This window comes from Maylandia zebra, linkage group LG17 (assembly GCF_041146795.1).
Source record: "Maylandia zebra isolate NMK-2024a linkage group LG17, Mzebra_GT3a, whole genome shotgun sequence".
Taxonomy (NCBI): domain Eukaryota; kingdom Metazoa; phylum Chordata; class Actinopteri; order Cichliformes; family Cichlidae; genus Maylandia; species Maylandia zebra.
The window spans coordinates 5,629,914-5,650,600 of record NC_135183.1 but is presented as its reverse complement, the minus strand read 5'-3'; the positions used below and the strand labels follow the sequence as shown (position 1 = coordinate 5,650,600).

The 20,687-nt window shown below is 40.8% G+C and overlaps 1 protein-coding gene across 6 annotated transcripts in view; it reads left to right on the top strand.

Annotated features, from left to right (window-relative positions):
- dnajc6 (DnaJ (Hsp40) homolog, subfamily C, member 6) overlaps positions 1-19,997 on the top strand; it is a 37,513-nt gene extending 17,516 nt beyond the window's left edge. For 2 of the 6 annotated variants that reach the window (XM_004568906.6, XM_004568904.6), the window contains 17 exons: positions 1,970-2,019; positions 3,820-3,968; positions 5,980-6,102; positions 7,916-8,049; positions 8,523-8,717; positions 8,948-9,065; positions 9,841-9,920; positions 10,054-10,247; positions 10,996-11,022; positions 11,821-12,192; positions 12,311-12,454; positions 13,119-13,220; positions 13,336-13,470; positions 13,551-13,883; positions 14,260-14,408; positions 14,812-14,988; positions 17,179-19,997. In XM_004568906.6, coding sequence (XP_004568963.1) covers positions 1,970-2,019; positions 3,820-3,968; positions 5,980-6,102; positions 7,916-8,049; positions 8,523-8,717; positions 8,948-9,065; positions 9,841-9,920; positions 10,054-10,247; positions 10,996-11,022; positions 11,821-12,192; positions 12,311-12,454; positions 13,119-13,220; positions 13,336-13,470; positions 13,551-13,883; positions 14,260-14,408; positions 14,812-14,988; positions 17,179-17,280 — 2,584 coding nt within the window. In that variant the 3' untranslated portion in view covers positions 17,281-19,997. The remainder of the gene's footprint in view (positions 1-1,969; positions 2,020-3,819; positions 3,969-5,979; positions 6,103-7,915; positions 8,050-8,522; positions 8,718-8,947; positions 9,066-9,840; positions 9,921-10,053; positions 10,248-10,995; positions 11,023-11,820; positions 12,193-12,310; positions 12,455-13,118; positions 13,221-13,335; positions 13,471-13,550; positions 13,884-14,259; positions 14,409-14,811; positions 14,989-17,178) is intronic. The other 4 variants (XM_012924004.5, XM_076875939.1, XM_076875941.1 and 1 more) reach the window with 4 other exon arrangements.
- The last annotated feature ends 690 nt before the right edge of the window (positions 19,998-20,687 follow it).

Genomic DNA, 20,687 nt, shown 5'->3' with positions numbered 1-20,687 from the left:
TATCTTAATGAGCTAGCATGATTAGTATCTTGGTAAACCACAATTTTAGAAGTGAGTCCTTCAAATTATTAGTCACACAGTTGCTAGACTGACTACCTTTAGATAAATTGCCCACTTGGTGGGGAAAAAAAGGGATTCAGTGGCAGATTAAACAAAGTCTGAGTCCAAAATCAAACCTTCTGACTATTTATGTGCAATTTACATCAAAATGTATCTAATCATTTTCCAGCAAGAGGAAATTGCACCAGTCTCGTCATTATCTTTTAACTTCCTGTCTGTTAGACATGGGCTTGTTTTTGATTGTGCGCTCTGATATCGACTGCATATCAACAGCTTTTATCAAATGTCTTTGTGTAACACAAAGGACTGACAAGACATTTTTTATAGCAGTCTGAAAAAACATCTGCTGGCATTTAGCATCTCCACAGTAATTAGATCAACGCTCCACCACAGCTGGGATCAGCTGGTCGTTACCGTTTTTAAATTGGTCTTGTCAGGTGTTGATAGTGGTGTTATTGTTATTAGCTAGTTGGGGGGTGTTCAGATTGCACATTAATACAATATTTTTTATTTTTCATACTGGAGATGCGTTTCTCTATTACACACAGTTTAGTTGGCTCATAATTGTGTACCTGTTTCCATGGTAATAGATGTATTATTCAGCATAGAAATAGGAAAAACCACACATATGTACACACAGAAGTGTTAATATCCAGCAGAAATGTCACCTTTCTGATCTCCCAGACCCGATTTACTAATAAAAGTGTAATGTAAAGATAAAACTGACCTTTTTTTCCACATTAAATTGGTCAAACGTTGACTCTGCTTTTCTACTCTGGGAACAACAAACACTCTGAGATCAAAATAGAAGCTTCAATTGTGGTCCAATTACCTCATTATAGAGGACTTACATGCAATGCCCTCACTGTTGGATTTAATTAAGGTTGTTTGTCTGTTATATTGTAGTATATTAGCAGTTACATTTTTTTTTTTAAGGCTAAACTACACAAACGGCCTAAATCAAAGGACACATTCACGTGATATGGTACGCTTGGTTTGTTTACAGAAAAACCCATGACTCATTTAGCAGTCTAGCTGAGAAGGACTGCATTACATAACCAGGTCTAGGACTGCAGCAGGCCCATATGGCACTCCTCCATGATCACACGGAATGACGGTCCCAGCTAGGCCTAGCTTGCAGGATTTACACAGTAGGCAACAAGCCAACTCAATTTGATTCGCATTAGCCTACAAACCTGTCTTGAAAGATAAATGCAACTACAGTGAGCTGAGCCTTCCTCTGCTGCTGTCAGTTGTGAGATTTTCTTTTTGTGAGTCATTTGTCCAAAAACAAATTTTCGTCTCTCACTCTAACCCCACCCTGAGCCTTTTTGGCAGTGTTTCATTAGTACGTGTTTCCACCACTGCTGTGCTGGAGCACTAGTGGACTGCTTGTATGTGAGTGCACCACAGCTGCCCCCACAGTCGAAAAAAAAAAAAAAAGGTCCATATGGCAGAGCTACATTTGGCAATGAAAGGCAGTGCTGCTCAATTTAAGAATTCACATATGGTATTTCTTTGATCCCAGGCAGTTCAGCCTAGAGTGGTGAGCCCGAACAAGATAACAGCTCTAAAGCCTGTTGAAGTTAATCACTTGGATATGCCTGTAATGCAGTTCAACCTGTGAATGACAGAAAGGTGGATCAACCTTTTTGGATGCTGGATATTCTTATACTAACTTTTTATATATGCATCATTTTGTCTTGGTAGCTAAATGCACAGAAACAGTCATTATGAATCTCTAACATTTCATATCTAAATCACAGAAATACAAAAGCAAGGTGATTTTGTAAAGCCTACTACAACTTATATTTTAAACATTTATTGAGATGCTTGTGGACAGTGGATATTGGTTTTACATATATGATGTAATAAAACATGTTTTCAAAGATTTCTTTTTTCCTTACAGTTATACCAAAGGAGAGCTGGACATTGCCTACATAACATCACGGATCATAGGTAAATGTATTTCTAGCGAATGGGCATTGTATATACGCATGTGTGTAGATAGATGAACTTTAACAATGTTACTTGGACTGTTTTCCAGTTTTTTGATTGGGCAGCAATGTGCCCTTTAAAAGGCAAAGTCAGTCAGACATTTGTCACTCGAGGGCTTTATATCCCATGGTAGTCATGCTGGACTGCAGAGCTACTCAGCTCACCTTTTTGCAATCCTGTACTCCACAGTGGGTAAAAAGACAGTTATGTAGAAATGAAAAGTTTTCACAGAACCCTTCTGTAGTCCTGTGAAAAACTAAGCACACTCTTACTGCTTCCATAGGAATTAAGACAGTAAGTAGCAGCCATGTACTTAATTAACTGAACATCAGCAAGTGTGAGCACCTCCGTAAAAGTGGAATTTGTGATCAGTTTGATGGTCTGGTGTGCTTTAAGACAATACCACAGTCTTCCCAGGAGCGGGGGTCATGGAAAATTCACTCCAGGTCAGACTGTACAATTCTCAGAGTTATGTTTTGGATTCTACAGGTCTCGGTTAGCATGTTAAAGACTGACACTCACTGAAAAAAACTCTTTGAATGAACATAAAAAAAAAAAATCGATTAAATTGCTTTATTTTAGTGTTATTCAATTCTGTTATTCCAATGTGTAACATACTAGAGTTGGACCAACTTAATTAATTAATGATAAATCAACTTATTTACTGGAGTTAAGTCCATCATAATTTCATTGAATTGATCCAATCCATGCAAATTATGTTAGCCCAACAAAAGTACTTAATGCTAATAGAAAGATATTTATTTACGTGGAAATCCTTTTCATGATTATTTTAAATTCGAGGAGTCAAGAAAAAGTAGGAAAGGTATGATTACAAGGTTTGATACAGAATTTTCTTTACGTTTTTGTGCTTGACAGGTAAAACCACAATAAATAGCAATGGCATACACAAGGTGTGCGCTTTTCTTCTAACCCCAGTGATTTTCTGGTGGACTGAAATCTTGCATGATCTCATGATATCGCAAATCCAGGCAACTAACCACTCTTACTTGATCGCATCATGTCATCTCAAGAAGAATTTCATGCAGGTTGTACAGGATTTAATTACATCAACCATAGAAACCTTAAAGAATAGTGGTGAATTAGGTAAAAGTATTCTAGAGTCACGTGTGAGGCCATCTCTGACATTTAATGCTTGGTTGAAATTGGGTCATACAACAGAAACAGCAATGTTCCTACGTACACAAGCAAATCCACAAAATTATGGCTGAAATGTTATTGCTGCTAAAGGAGGTTCTACAAGCTGCTGAATTATAGGCTGTGCTTAGTTTTGAACGAGACTGTTTAGAGTTCTGTTAAAATGTTCTCTGTCATGACTGAGTTTGTCTTAATTGCACTGTACATGTGAACATGGCAGCACAGTGGCACGGTGGTTAGCACTGTTGCCGCACAGCAAGAAGGTCCTGAGTTCAATTCCAACATCAGGCCGGGGTCTTTCTGTGCGGAGTTTGCATGTTCTCCCCGTGTTTGCGTGGGTTCCCCTCCGGGTACTCCGGCTTCCTCCCACCGTCCAAAGACATGCAGCTTGTGGGGAAAATTGGATAATCCAAATTGTCACTAGGTGTGAATGAATGTGAGTGCGAATGGTTTTCTGTCCCTGTGTGTTGGCCCTGTGACAGACTGGCGACCTGTCCAGGGTGTACCCTGCCTCTTGCCCTATGACAGCTGGGATAGGCTCCAGCACCCCCCGCGACCCTGAAAAGGATAAGCGAATGGATGTGAACATGTCAAACTTTTTTTCAGTGATGACCTATCCAGCTGAGTCGGTGCAGATTGGCTACCAGAACCATGTCGAAGACATCCGCTCTTTTCTTGACAGCCGGCATGCGGACCACTACACTGTTTTCAACCTATCACAGCGTAACTACCGTGGGGCCAAATTCTCCAACAGGGTGAGTGTGACTGTAGCCCATGGATCTCGATGAAGCTGTTACTCATGTAGTGGTTGCTCCACCTTTTTCGCACTCTTCATTTTATAAATATAGAAGGGAAATAGGAGGGCTTAATTACAGTTTTAGGCGTGATTGTTCCTTGATAGTCTCAAACCACCCAGAGAAAAGTTTCATTTTGCTTTTTTTATCAGGTCTGTAATAGCTAAGGATTCCGATTTCATTACCGGATCACTAATTGTATGGATTATTCATTTGATTCCTTATTGAATCTCTTATAGGTTCTCATTGGGTTCTCAATGGCTCTGCTTTGAGAGTTACCACCATCACTAAGCAGAATATCAACCGCATTACATTCAGGCAAATTAATTGCATGCTGTGTGGTGAAATGTTTGTGCACATTGCAGGTATTTTCTCTCTTTGTTGTAATCAGTGTTAATTTTGTGGTAACACAATATTACGTAGAATATTTTGCATAAAGGTAATGCAGTACGTTACTTAAATATTTCAAGGTTTTCAGTAAAATGACCTAAAATGCATTGTCTCATGAGTCTACTTTAGAATCATGAACAGGTAGAAATGAAGACTGCAGCATGACAGGCCATCAGTTTGTTACCTGTGGAAGTTCAGGGTCTGGCTACTAGGCTGGGGTCAGCAGTTGCTCACTTTTAACATCAGCCTGGATTCTTAGCTGCCTTAGTGTTAACATGCTTTCTGTGCAGGTACTTAAAAAGAGCTGAAGTTGTTTTAGCACCATAATTCAGATGTTTCTGTCCTGAATGCAGTTTGCCATTACCATCGAGCTCTCGTCCTATGTGATAAAAATAAAATGAATGTCCATATCAACGCTTTAGACTGCACCGCAGTTTTTCTCCTCCAGCGCAAAAACTGATATCAGCACAAGTGCAAGAGGAACCGATAAGCACAATCAATAAGCATAAGTAGATAAACAATTTCATTGAACTACTGTGAACCAACTCTCTGCAACAGCCGGTACTTGAGTCCTATTCCTAGTCATTAGCTTAATGCTAAAAAAGTACATTTTTTCTTTCTTTTTTTAAACTTGAGAATAATTTTTTGAGTTTCATAAAATTGTTGTTCAAACAGTATATGAAGTATCCAGTGTCATCAGCTGGTTTGTGTATAACCCGTCAATTTGGCAGTCACCATTTGGTTTTTTAGAAGCCAGAACTGACTACATTTCGACAAGAAGGTGGAAAGTTTTTTTACAAGCTAGATCGCTAACAAAACCAGAGCATGGCTGCATCACACATGACATCAGTACTTGCTAATTTGTGCTAACACATAAATAAATGGTAGAATTTTACTCTTACCAAAAAAACAAAACAGGATAGTTTTTTTAAATATACAATTAACCCTGCAGCAAGTTGAATAATTACTCAAAAAAAAAAATCTCACAAAATACAACAAAACTTCAAACACCTTTGAGAAATACAGTGTAATGATGCAAATTAACTGATGCAAGGCCTAATAAGCAGCTAGCAGCGATCAACCTCATCTGGCTGTTCCTGAAACTGCAGTTTTTGGTATTTCAGCACTCATTTCATTATTCAGAATTTAATTTGTGTTACGGCTAAATTACCACATTTGGAACACACAGTTTATTGTATCTTATTTTGCTTTTATGGTTATGCTTATCTTTCAGCATCGGGACATTTCCGCAGCTAGGTTTCCTATTACTGCATAGAAGGCACATGTGGGAGCTAAGGAGTCAGGCTTGTTAGGAGTCATGCTTTGTTGAAGCTGGCCCCCTGTCTGCATTGTGAAGTCACTGTATCTTTAGCAGATGACTCATCATGGCAACTGGTCTGTTGTGTTGCTCTGCTGCTGCAGTGCTGTTACTAACTTCCACCACTCCCCTTTCCTCTCCTCTGTTCCTTTTTTCCCCAACCCTTTCCTGCCCTTTTATCTCTCTGATCTGCCTCCTTTTTTCTTTTTGCTGGAATCCCTTTCCTTCTCCCTCCTTTTATTCCTGGCATCTACTTCAATACAGGTTTCAGAGTGTAATTGGCCTTCACGCCAAGCACCCAGCCTCCACAACCTGTTCGCTGTGTGCAAAAACATGTACAACTGGCTGAAACAGAATCCCAAGAACGTCTGTGTAATCACATGCTCGGTAAGGAGATGCACATACATTAGCCCTATATTAAATTCTTCATCCTCCTTTGTATAGTTGAATTTATTAAGGATTCATTTGAAATTATTACTAATCATTCTCCCATGAAAAACAAGTACATAGTGAGGTACTTTTGATTGTTATGTAAAGGGACTTGTTTTTGTTGGTCCCACAACACATCCGTTAATTTTTGAGCTGTTTGATGTCCTGTGACCCACTTTTGAATCAAAGCAGAGAGTCTGAAATAGACCGAAGCATATTTAGTGTCAGAATCTTTTTGTTGCCCTTCCAAAACATTTTGCTCAACAATGATATTGGCATCATTGATTACATGTCAACTTTGCTTTCACATCAAATGAAGTGCTTCCAAGACACGGATCTCTAAAGTCTGAAATTGTTAAATGCTACAACAACTGCTCAACAGATTTCCAAACATGACTCACCTTCTTTTTCCACATCTACATAAATTGTTGGGTCTGTGTTTCCACAAGCCCCGCTGGTTTAGAGACTTATTCATCATGAAGAAAACAAGACAGTCAGCGATCGATCGATTTACTTGCAAGGAAGACGTCGTTGGTATCTACCACAAAATGACCCCAACGACGGCCTCCGCTTGCTGCCTTTTATTGGGACAACAGTTCACACAATACACATCACAGCAAAAGCACCGCCCACGTAAACCCCCCCAAATGGTTCTAAGGCAAGGCACTGTATGTATATATGTGTGTGTGTGTGTGTGTAAACATCTGTATGCATGTGAGAATGTGTGTGTGTGACCTCCTGCTGACCAAAAGGGTCATAAAAGCAGGAAGCAACACCACAAGAAACAGCTCTTCCAGATAGGATGTATCTGCAATAAAACACTACATCACCCCAGAACCTCGAGAGGCTGGGGAGGGGGATAAAAGAATTCCTTTCATCACAGAGTTAAAACAATGTAGAGATGGTAAGCATAAAAATGACAACATTTAACAATTCACTTTAACATAAATCAAAACAGTTTTGCAAAAGGGATCATTCTTCCAGATAAAGGCTATGTTACCACCCAGATCAGAAATCTTCTCTTCCTCTTCAACGGCTGTTGCCAATCCTTGACGCTGGAGTAACAGTTTTTTTTCTCCAAATACATTCCCGCTCGGAGCTCTTCAGACTGCTCTGGTGGTCTCTATTAATCAGCCGTGTGAGCTTCCTCACTGTTGTTACTTAGCAGGTGGTACTGAAAAGAAAATGAAAAGCAAAGAAGAAGAATATTTCATTTTTGCATTTTGGTCTGTGATGTTCAGTAAAAATGATAGAAGTCATCTTATTATGCTTATTGCAGAATGGTGTATTCTTTGGTGTCCTATTTAGGCTTATTGGATGAAAGGCACTTTTAGTGCGTGGATCATCACACTTTAGCAATATCAGCCACTTGCATTAGACACATTTGGGAATTCAACCATATCTGACTTTTTCAATAGAAACTGAGTTTCTGTTTATTGGAATTCAGTGACATGACTACTATAGACTGGCATGTGCTGGGGCATGTTATTACCAAGTCATTGTGGGTTTGGCTTTGCCTTGGCAAACTGCTCCTTCTTGCATAATCTTCACGAAACCCTTCCTTTTTAAAAAAAGCTGTGTTTTCACCTCAGTTAACAACAGTGTTACAGTATCCATGTAACCTGAAATGAACTCAGAGTCAGTTCATATATATGAATAGACTCATAGAAAAATAATACGTGTGTTTATTCAAAAGAAAAAATCCCCAGTGGCTCAAATTGCAGTTATGATAAGATGTACATGTAATTTTATCTTTGTTTTGGGTTTTCAGGATGGTCGCGCTCCTTCAGGTGTTTTGGTCTGTGCCATGTTCTGCTTCTGCCACCTCTTCAATAATCCAGTTCCTGCCATGCAGCTGCTCAGCGCCAAAAGACCAGGTTCTGGCCTCTGGCCTTCACACCGCAGGTTTGCATCAGTGAACATGGGGATGTGAATGTGACAGAAAGAGAAGTGGGAGCCTTGTGCTCGGTTGTCGTCCTTTGGTTCTGCTGATGTTACATTCTTCAATGTCTAATAAATCTGCAGTCTATTTTTCATAGATAATGAACATTTACCACTTCTAATAAAGAATCACATATTAAATGAGGTCAAAACACATTCACACTTAAGAAGAAGAGCACAGTTTCAGATCATATGCTGTTACAGGCATAACATGTTGAAATTTACATACAGCCATCACTGAAGCCAACAGTGATTAGTTGTCTCAGCATAAACATAAACTCTTGATTGCTGGGCAAGAAGAACCACGAGTCCGCCTGCCATACTTGTAGAAGCTAACAGTCGATGGTTGTGCAAGCGTCTCCTCACAAGTGACAATTAATGCATCATTCAGAGTGCTGAAAATTGAAAACTGCTGTTTTTGTTTTCTCTGCCTGCAGGTACATAGGCTATGTATGTAGCATGGTATCAGAGAAGCCTAGCCTACCCCACTCCAAGCCCTTGGTGATCAAGGCCCTCACTATGAGTCCCATCCCCTGTTTCAACAAGCAGCGTAGTGGCTGTCGACCTTTCTGTGACGTTCTCATTGGAGAGACGAAGATCTTCACCACTGCACAGGAGTATGAAAGGATGAGGTAAGTAACATTAGCGAGATTAATAAAAAATTTGACAGCATTGAACCGCAGAGAGCACGGTAGCGTTGCAGTTCTGTATTGGAATAGAATAACTACAAATGTCTCAGAGATTTTATGCTGAGTATGATATGAATGAAAGTAATCAAAGTGTCATTATATCCCCTTCCTTTTTCTCACTCTGTAACACTTTCCCTCAATTACACTTTGCTGCACCTTCTCTGCACGCCTAGAGAGCACAGGGTCCAGGACGGCAAGGTAGTTTTCCCTCTGGGTGTAAGCGTACAAGGAGATGTTGTGGTTTCAGTCTACCACATGAGGTCAACCATTGGAGGACGACTGCAGGCCAAGGTACGCTTCTGCTTAGTCTGCTTTATAAGATAAAATGTCGATAAAATCAACATCTCAATCTAACTAGCAAGCAGCAAACTCCAACTAAGTCACAGTGACAGTATTGGAACGATTGCGGTGATAAGATCATGCTAAAGTATAAGCCATTGTAGAGTTTCAGGTAGCTTCAACAGCTTGTTGTGTCTCATTGTTACATTGTTTAAGACAAGAAGAAGCTGGATGAAGGTTTTTGACTTAATGATTTACTTCATTTATAGAAATATGCAGATTTACTCACTCATCACTGCTGCAAGAAGCATTTATGCACTATTTATGCTATTTTTGGTTTAGTTTGGTCCAGGTGTTTCATCTGGGTATTATTGTCTTTCAGTAATCTTATGACAGATTATTGACACATAGGTGTACATCACCATGCGTTGCATTATAATAATATGTGCATATGTAGCTTAATGACTTCATTATTTTGCTATATAGCACATTAGTACTAAAACCTAGATCAATAGTACAAAATAATTAAAAATCCATTCAGCTAAAATGGTTAAAGTGGGCTTGTCTTTTTTTTCTTGAACATTTTTCCTTTTATTTTGTTTCTTTTACTGGATTTTCTTATTTCACCTGCTTCTATTTTATTACATGACAAAGATTTATCACATGCAAAACTTGAACATAACACCTAAAAACATTTCAGAACAACAGGTAAGGGGTAACTGACTGCAGGAGAGTGCTGATAAAATATAATGTAACCAACATTTATCTTTGTTCCTGCTTGTGTTAGGTATCCAACACACAGATCTTCCAGATTCAGTTCCACACTGGCTTCATCGCTCCTGGAACCACTATGTTAAAGTTTAACAAGTAAGGAAAATCTCTTACAAAAATCGGGGAATTCTGGTTTCTCACTATAAAAAATAATATTGCTAGACTTCCACTCTGTTGACTGTTTTACCATCTCAATTTTCTTTCTCACACATATTGATTTTCCTCTCAGACCAGAGCTCGATGCCTGTGACTCTCCAGAGAAATATCCCCAGCTCTTCCATGTGATATTGGAAGTGGAAGTGGAAGGGGTGGACAAACAGAAAGACCTGACACCACCATGGGAACAGTTTCCTTGTAAAGACTTGAGCCCAAATGTGCTCTTCTCTGGCCACCAGGAACATCAGGATGCACTGGCGATTGCTGGTAAAAATGGGAGGGTTTCACTGGGGCAACAACTGGTGTTCAGTCTATAAAATACGACACATTAAGTTTTGATTTTTTAAAAACTCAAATCAGATGTTAAGTTTAGAATCAAACATTTACTGCTTTGTTTAATCTGTTGTCAGATTTTACTACCAACATAATTAAATTAACGCAAAAATTTCCCTGTTGTGGGATCAATAAAGTCTTATCTTATCTTATCTTATCTTGTCTTATCTTATCTTATCTTATCTAAACTAAAAATATTTAGCTAAGAACTGAAAATGCTGAAGCAAAATGGGTTAGCTGCTAGCAAATTAGCAGTTAGCTTGACTAACAAGCAATGTGGAATTTTGTATTGAAAATGTTTTTAGTTGGCATTTTTGCTTGCTTGTTTTGTTAGCCTTTACAATTTGTAATCATACCTTTTCCTAAAACCAATTATAATGCTACATTAACCTTAATAACAAACTCTAACCCCACACCTGGATTGACTTTACGTAAGTTTACCTGGTACCAAAATAAAGATTAGGCAAAGAGAACTTGCTACTAACTTATTTTAATATTTATGAACCAGCCAGCACGACATTAAAGCCATTTGCCTAATATTGTGAAGATCTCCCTCACCTCATCATACGGATGTTTGGAAATATTTCCAATAGCAATGTTAGTGGTTTTATTGTTGTGGCTAATCAATTTACATTAACACATAGTCATAAAAACTAATGTGACTCATTTTTGTCCCTGCAAGATGAGATGGAGGGCTTGGATCTTGAGGGTAAGACGGTAGAGGAGATCACAGACCTGCTAGAGGAACTATACTGTGAGCGTAGTTACCCAGGGTTTGCTTCAATTCACTCATGCTCTACCCAGGAAGATTTTTTGTTATTGGAAAATCCATTTGGTGGTTTCCAACTGTGATTTGCATTGATTGAATTGAAATTTAGCCCATTCTTGTAGCCCATGATGTATCATTTTGGTAGAAATATTTTGTCCTGTGTCTTGTATAAACACCAGTCTTTTAACACAATTTCCATAACATGTATGCCAGCATTTTTTTTCCTGGGCATACAGAGACAGGTTTTTAAGGGTTTTTTTTTATGGATATGGAGAACTAGAGGGGAAAACTCATAGTCCCAAAAGGAAATAAAGGGAAAACGTGCCTGGGGAGTAAACAAATCCAACGTTAAAATGTTCTACCAAAGTGAAATATTGCTTTTGATTTATACAGCTGTTTAATCCCATGTACAAGCTTCTTTTTTTTTTTATCATATTCTTTTACGTTGAAATGTATCACATTTAAGACGTTTTCTCCAACTAGCAACTACTAGCTAGAATTTATTTGCAGACTGTGTGTATGTTTGCAACCTCGTAGCACAAATAGCTGTTCTGGCTGTAGAAGCAATGACCTGCGTAGTTTACCATCATCCTCTGCTTCACTCTTGTCCCTTTATATCTGAACCTCAAATTAATTCCCTTTGTCTGCTTTGTTATCTCTTCAGTCATTGCTTTGTTCGTGATTGATGTGTCTTTCTCATGATACTCTTTTCTGTTTTTCCCATCTCATCATTTTCAGAGCCAAGTCGGTCCCACGGAGGTCCAGACGGTCGGGTACGTGGCGAGGAGAGCGAGCCGTCGGATGATGAAATGCTTTCTCTCTCCAGCCAGCAAAGCAATGCCAGTGCAGCCCATCAGAAACCTGACCTCCCAGCTCCCACTTCTGCCACCCCTGCTCCCACCGAGGAAGTCGATCTTCTCGGCCTCGATGGTGACGAGGTCAACCGCCCGTCATCTAAGCCCCCATCTACAGCAGCTGCAACCACTGACCTCCTAGGGGACTTGTTCGGGGGCCCACCTCAGTCAACCAGCGGGCCTCCATCTGCCCAGTCCACTCCACACAAAGTCGCCCCCAACACTGCCTCACCATGCCCCTCACCTGCCCCACCAGGTGAGAAGTTTGAAAAAGCATTTCCTTTTAGGTCCAACCTAAAACTAGACTTCAAATAGGCACAATTACTCTTGCAATTTAGCATAAGACAATAACACTGGTGGATGGTTCTCCTCAGCATTTGATCCTTTTGGGACGGGTCCGATGCCTAAACCTCAGGACGTGATGGGTTCATTCCTCGGACCAGGTAAAGTGGGGCAGCCAGACCCTTTCCTGCATGCTGCTCGCTCACCATCACCCACCCTGCAGCCTACAAGCCTCGGTAAGGCATGCTCCTTGCTGCTCTGCTGAACATTTTCCCAAACCATCGTTTTGGGTGCACTTAAAGCATTTCAAGAGCCTGAACCAAATTAGGGTAAGGCATGTTTTCAGATATTTGCAAGATGCCACTACGATAATTTCCCTTCATCTGTGCGTCTATTTAAACTGACACCCAAACCCGACTGCTGAGTATATATCCATTTTTAGCTTACTCACACATTTTTCTTGTATTGCTCATGTAATGTATGATTTGTAATTCACGAGTTTGCATGCTGTATGTGAAGTGTTTGCAGGTCATCTCATAGGGATTGCGCAGCTTGATTTTTCAACTCCAGCACAAGCTCCTACTAGTAATCTTTTCCTCAGCTCACAGTCAGTATTTTCAACTTTAAACATGACAAAACAGTTTTTCTTAACTTCAGGTTTACACTTTTTATACTTTGAGGATTTAGGGCATGATGTGTGCATGAAGAAGAGCCTTCTGGCTTCAGTCTTCTGTGGACAATTTTTAGTTAGCAACTATAAATTTTGTTTCCACACCCATGAAACAACAGCTCTCTGAAGCTCAGTTCTGTTGTTATTTTATTTGGCTTAATGTTTTCGTGTCCTTCAATTCCCATTTTCCGTGTGCTCCGCCCGTGACCGATGGTTATATGCTTCAACAGGTCGGAGTTCCCCCGTCCCACCCACCACCCCTACTGTCAACATTCAGCAGCAAAACGCCATGGGAGCATGGGACTGGAACAGACCTGCTACCACGAGCACAGGTTCTCCCAAGCACACAGCCACACATACATACAAGCAGATACCACACTGTTTGTAAAACACGTTGGCATCAGTGTCGTTTATTTTTCCTGCTTTGCTGATGGCCGATTCATTCAGGAGGTTTTGGTATGGGCAGTCGGTCAGCCACTACCAGTCCCACTGGCTCAGTCCACAGCACCCCCACCCACCAAACCAAGCCAAACACTCTGGACCCATTCGCTGATATTGGCAACCTGGGGGGAAGCCTTGGAGGTGAGACGCTGGTAATGCTCCTAAGTTCTTAGTATTTTTGCTACTACCTCGCATGCCATAATCTCTGTCCTTTTGATCAGGAGGCTCTGGCTTCTCGAGCAAGCCCACCACCCCTACTGGAACGGCCCCTCCCTTTCCTCCAATGGGCTCCCCATCGAGGCCTCCGCCATCTCCCCAGCACACAGGAGCCTGGCAGCCCCACGCAGGAGGCACTTTCCCCTCGTGGCAGGCTGGTGGAAGTGGTGGAGGGTGGCAACCGCAAGGACAGGGTCCTGCTCCGCAGCCAAAGCCCAGCCCCAGCCACACTTCCATGCCGCACACATCGCCCCAGAATCGACCCAACTACAATGTTAGCTTCTCCGCAATGGGAGGAGGCTCACCCAGCGCAGGGGGAAAAGCACAGGCTGGGATGGGTAAGCTCGACAGGCTCATTGTTACGCTCCAAATGTTGTGGCTGGTCAGTTGGGGTATATTTCACATAAAAGGACATTTTTCTTTTAAAACAAAATAGAGATTACACTTAACTTATATTTCAAAATATAAGGTTTAAAAATGTTATTAAGAATTGTGAGCATTTTGAAGGTTTTAAGGTTTTTTTGTTTGATTTTTAAAGTTAAATGTTTAACAAAATATCTGCAAACATTTAGAGACAGCGCCGCATTTTTTATCCATTAAAATTTTCATGCTGTGCACACATACATTGTTCTTCAGCTCACCGTATAGTAATTAGTACATTTGTTGCTTAACAAGTATGTATTCTGTCTTTGTGTTTGTCTGCCTCTTTGTCAGGTCCGAAGCCCAAACCCTCAGATGCCAACTTTGACGACCTGCTGTCTGCTCAGGGCTTTGCGGGGACCAAAGAGAAGAAAGGGCCCAGGACTATAGCAGAGATGAGGAAGGAGGAGATGGCCAAAGAAATGGACCCTGAGAAACTAAAGGCATGAGCTGTTTGTTTGAAACTAATGAAGTTGAACTAATAAGTTTTGGTTCATTGTGTCTGATTACAATTAGTTTTTGATGACATTTCGCTTGGTGGTGGTCGCCTGTTTATCCAGTGTAGCTCAACAGAAGCAGTTCAGTGATTCCCAAAAGTAGGATAATGTACTCGAAAACCTTTGACTGTTAAACTTTTTCTGTTTATTTCAGAGTTAATGAAGCGTCCAATGTAGGTCTCCCATGACCAAATTTTGGTTCATCTAATTGCTCCTTTAAAAGCTTTTTTTTTTTTTTAGATAAAACCAGAGCCAGAACTACTGAAAGCAGTTATGCTAATAATTGTTTCAAATCAGGTCCTCACTGGTTATTGGCTCCCCTCCTCTGCCTCCCTCTTCTGTGCCCTAGATTCTGGACTGGATAGAGGGGAAAGAGCGTAACATCCGTGCTCTGCTCTCCACCATGCACACTGTGCTTTGGGAAGGAGAGACACGCTGGAAGCCTGTGGGCATGGCTGACCTGGTTACTCCAGAGCAGGTCAAGAAGGTCTATCGCAAAGCAGTCCTGGTTGTTCACCCAGATAAGGTGAGACAGAATTTGTGATGAATGGGATCTTTATGCTTCCTGTATGGAGGCATATCCATATGTACAGAATAAATCAAATGCAATAACGAGACATTCTTTACTTAAAAGCAACTGAAGGTAAAGTCAGATGAAAAAATAGAGACTGTCTTTATTTTCACTTTCTTCTCCTTATATCAGGCTTATAAGCAGGGGTGCACATAAGTGGTCTGCAGGTGCGCATTCGCTGTCAAAATAAAAGACGCGCACCAGACAAGAAGTTGCAACGCGTGTTTGCGTACATATAAAAGGCATTGTTTTTGTCTGCTAGAGTGGGATTTTCACGGCACATTCTGCACCACATCTCTGTGCATTGTTTGAAGCCAGCTCACCTCCTACAACCACTTTTCCGAGAATATGTGCTTCTTTTGCAGTTTGGACTCCTTCTGACATTTCTTTGGAGGTGGAGGAACACCAAAGTAATTGCTTAAAGGAGCTTGCTTCTTCAACATCTTTAAGAGTTCTAAACAAATGTCTGTCCTCCTCCAGAAAATCTTATGTACGCAAACGCGCGTTGCAATTTCTTATCTGGTGCGCGTCTTTTATTTTGACAGCGCATGCGCACCTGCGGACCACTTATGTGCACCCCTGATTATAAGCAATTCTGGATGTGATGTGGCCATATTGTGACATGAAAATGATAATGAAAATAAAAACTGGTTTTAAAAGAAAAACATAATTCCTCACAAGCATGCATATACAGGGATGGAAAAGGAAAGATTTGACAGCACTTTGTGCCGTTCTGTAAAAAACTAAGTACAACTCCTATTGCTTCTATAAGAATTAAAGGGGTAAGTAGCAGCCAGATGCTGATAATCATTTGCTTGAGTAAGTGGTCATCAACAAGTTTGAGCACCTGTGTGTAACAAGACGTTCTGCCCGTTTGCTGGTCTGAGTCATCCATGTGTGTTAACACAATGCCACAGAAGGGGACACCCAACCAAATTCATCCCAAACTCAGACCATGCAGTGGTCAGAGAAATTCTGTATCAGAAAAAAGATATATAAAGTACAACGCAATATCTGGCAAAATCAAACACAGGGTATCACCACAAACAGCTCATACTCATAGCAACTGATAAGCACGGTGGTGGAGGGGTGATGCTTTGGGTTGTTTTGCCGCAAGATGACCTACGAACCTTTATACGAAAAATATTCTAGGGTCAAATTTGAGGACATCTATCTAACAGCTAAAGTTTGGCCAAGTACTGAGTCATGCACAATAATGATCCCAAGCATTACAAGACAAACACAGACATGCAAATTTAAAATGAACAGACCGATCACATAAATTTAGACACACACACACACACACACACACACACACACACACACACACACACACACACACACACACACACACACACACACACACACACACACAGTAGTGTCTGTGTGTTCAAAGTGCTGGAGGATGAAGTTTTTGCATATATGATGTTGCAACAAGAAAACAACCAAACCAAACTAAAAGTATGTGTGAGCGTGTGAACAATATAATGAAATACAAAGATATCTGAAGCTCTGCACTTTACTCTGTGAAGTGAAGAGTCTGTTAGCGGAGAGTGCGTCACTCTCAGACTCTCAAGCCAAGCCAGGCCACAGCTTTCCTTGTAATCCACTTAAAGATACAGCTATGCAGTACAGCAGCTACCATGTGGTCAGCTGAAGCATTAGGCAGGGCCTTTCCCACTGCACCCACTAAAACAACGCAGCTTGGCTTAACATGGACTCTTATCAGAATTAAACATGTGATTCAAGTTATACCTGTAAACATCCATGCATGCAGGGATGTGTGTGTATTATAGAAAGAGCGGGGTATACTTCCTGACTCTCAGCACTGAAAGACAAGTTAGTGTCTTACCTGAATTTTCTGTAACAGTGAATAATATTATGTAAATGGCCTGTATTTGTATAGCGTTTTTCTAGTCCCTAAGGACCCCAAAGCGCTTTACACAACCAGTCATCCACCCATTCACACACACATTCACACACTGGTGATGGCAAGCTACATTGTAGCATGTTGACATAATGCTCGAGTAAAGCAAGCTATGAATGAGAGACAAATGAAATGGGAATCCCAAAAGGCCAACATGTCTCAAATATGCTTTACTTATGGGTTCATAACTATTGTGTTTTTTCTCTCCTACTTCGTAGGCGACGGGACAACCATACGAACAATATGCCAAGATGATTTTCATGGAACTAAATGATGCCTGGTCAGAATTTGAGACCCAAGGACAAAAGCCTCTCTACTGAATAAAACGTAAGGGGACTTAAGGAGGAGGAGATGATGTCCCTGCTGATTCCATCATCTAACCCTTACAGTGTTACCACCTCTTGTCCGCATACTGCAGCCACACCCTGCAACATCTGCCTTTATACCCATGCTTTAACTCGTGTCTCTCTTCTTGCAACAAAAACGCAGAACTTGAGTGATGACAGGCTATAGAACAGCCTCCCGTGCCCGGACTAGAAGCTCAGACGAACAGCTGACTCTCTGTAGCTCTAATATCCATACTGTATGTATGAACCATCCCATTCAAAAAATTAAAAATCACTGGGACGTCAAAGAGACGGATCAAAACAAGGTGAGAGCTGTTGATCTGGAAAAAGAAATGCGCGAGAATAAACTGAGCAAACATTTGTCAGACTGCTCTTTGCGAGAGCTTTGGAGCATGAAGAAGTCTGTGAGGCACAACAAGCATTTAACAGCATTCAAGCCATTTTTTTTGTACTGTGAGCGAACACTGAAGTCAAGATCAGTTCCGTCATATCAAATCCAGTTTTCACACTATTTAATGTCCCTATAAATAACAAACACAAACAGCAGTGTCAAGTTAAAATAGGCTGTTTGGAGGTGATTGGATTAGAAAATCTTGATCAGAGGTCGAGTTTCACCTTGAAGATGTCGTCTGCTGAGTGTAGCTGAGGAAACAAAATTAGTTAAAAAAAACAGTAACACAATAACTTGACTTGTTATGTGACATATATGATATCATGTGGAATGGTTTTGTTATGAAGAGGTTTAATAAGAATAGGTGTGTCTGATATCCTGAAGCCTTGTGGGGAACTGGGGATTGTATGTTTTAGCATTAGCACATGTACAGTTCCTTACATGAAGCACCTTGAGGCCTCGCACACTCACTCATATAATAATATATTTTTGCTTTACATCTCTGTGAAAGCACAAACTGATGAATCAAATCGGTGCAGCTCTCAAGGAAGGCAATCCATGAATTAATTTATTAAATCGCTTTGTTTGTCTTTAAAATATTGGTTCAAATTCAATCTGCTCGTGAGAAAGAGTTCAGGACTTTGAGGCTGTTGTCTTAAAGACTTTTAACGTCTGTCAAACACAGTCGTCAGCCAAAACAGTAAAAACCACTGGCAGGTAAAGGAAATCTGATCACAGTGCAGCTCTCTGCTGGGAAACATCAGGCAGTTCATGAGAATGTGACGCCCTTAACATCACACCTATCCTTCAGACTCCCCAGATCCCCCACGTCTGATCAAGGATCCATGGGACGCACTCTAACAGACGCCTCCACACAACCAGAGGACTCAAAAAATTTGCCTCTGTCCCAGTGCCAGAGTTTGTAAGACACCCCAAAACATCCCATCTTGATGCTCTGATGAGTCAGAGACGTTATAGAGGGGAGCCTGCATTAAATTAGGGAGGTAGTTGTAAGGTTGAGACTGGGTGGGGTAATCTCTGAACCACAGAAGTGACACTAATGTGCTTAAACGCAAACCATCAAGAACGCAATAAGAGTTCTGTTTACTGTATATCACTGTTTCACGTCAGGCAGATCATACTGTGTTTCATCAAAACACTGATTTACAACAATTTACTTTTTATTGATTTGTTTTGTTTACTTTTTACTTCATTTGCTACACGTTTATTCATAATCAGCATAAAAGAATGGGGTATGCATTAGAAGTAGTGAACAGCAGTAGATGCTGCAGCTGATGTGTACTAACCTAACACAAACATTTGCTGATTTTGGATGCATTTGGCCCCTTTTTACGTGCAATTATTCACAAAATCAGTTCTTAGTGCTAAAAGCATTTCATCATTTTAGAGCAAAGTGGAGAAAACAATAAAATATGCAATAACTAGAGAGGCAATGATCAATTTCTTTCAAGCACATGAGGTTTTCACAAAACACTAATATGTTCCTACACGATCCCCAGAAACAGTTTAAGCTGTTTCAGGGTGAAACAGTTTAGGCTGTTTAGGTTTATTCTTCACACACAAATTGAGCCAAGTGTTTACCTTCTCATGCTCATGAGCAGTTGAAGATCCTGACACTGTTAACTGTCTTCATGCTCTCTGATTTGCATAGTAAGGTCAAAGGTGATTTTCTGTTGGCATCATACTGTCTTTTCCCTTCACTGGATTTCATTCGTCCAGTTTGTTCATCTGCATTAAGGATGCTGACTGACTTCTGACCAGCGTAAGAGAATTATGTGAGGTGTGGTTTCATTAGCTGGCTGAGGACCCCGAAAGGATCCCAAAACAAGTGTTGACTGGGCCGTCGAACAAGACTCCGGGTCTCAGGCTGAAAATACTGAACTTTAATCTGGAGGTGACTGCTTTCTTTGTCGTTTTACAAGATATGAGAAGTGTGTAGTATGTGTCTATGCTTTATTTACACTGAGGACCTACATGTGAAATAACCCTCATTGGCTCCCTCGCTGACTGAATCTGCGATCTTACAGCTATGTTAAAAAGCTAACCTCTATATTGTCGTCAGTGGATGTGTGTTGTTTGAACTTGTGGTATGTATGGAGGAGCTCAGAGTTGGATACAGAGTACTGTAAGTTATGTGTTTGCCTGTCTCCTGTTCAAATATTACTTAAGCTGTGTAAAAATTCTGTTCATGTTGTTCTTTTCAGTTCTGTTTACGGTTACAGGATGTACATAATGATCAAGTGCAGTGCACAGAAATAAACAGTAAACAGAAACCGGAGCAGGGTGAGCAGCATTCCTGTTTTTATGTCTCGCTTGGCCTTTGTCTTTGTAACCACTAGAGGGCTGCATTGTACAGCACATGAACTATATGTCATGTTGAGCTGAGAGTCCCAGTAAAAGGATGTGGTGCCACCCTCATGGGGTCTGTTTCTGAGAGTTTGGCCAGAAACATGCACATGTGCTCCTCATATTCCTCGCCCAAAGGAGCAGATACCAGTCTTGCTATAGTCGAGTCTCTTATAACTGCGCATCTTCTAGTTTTCCCTCCACACTCTTGATACTGTGCCTCGAGACACGGCAAACCTTCTTTTGACAGCTGAACTACCTGTGCAGCTGTCACAGGCTGCAGGTGCAGCAAGTTGTAAACATCTAAAAAAGACCTTGAATTTATTTTTATATGTATTCTTTTTCAATCTGAAAGAAAACCTGTCAGAGTAAGAAAGGAACGCTGCAAAGAAAGGAACCCAAGTTAACTGTGCTGCCATCTCCACCCTATAAGCACTTAGAAGAATATTAATTAATATGATGGTGTACTGCAACTTTAAAAAGGCTTTTCTCCTCACCAGCTTATCACCATCATGCACTGGCTCACAGTCAGGTCCCGAATCTCCAGTAAAATCCTTCTCCTCACCTCTAAATCCCTATGTGATCTTGTTCCCCAGTGTTTATCTGATCTACTCCCCCCCTG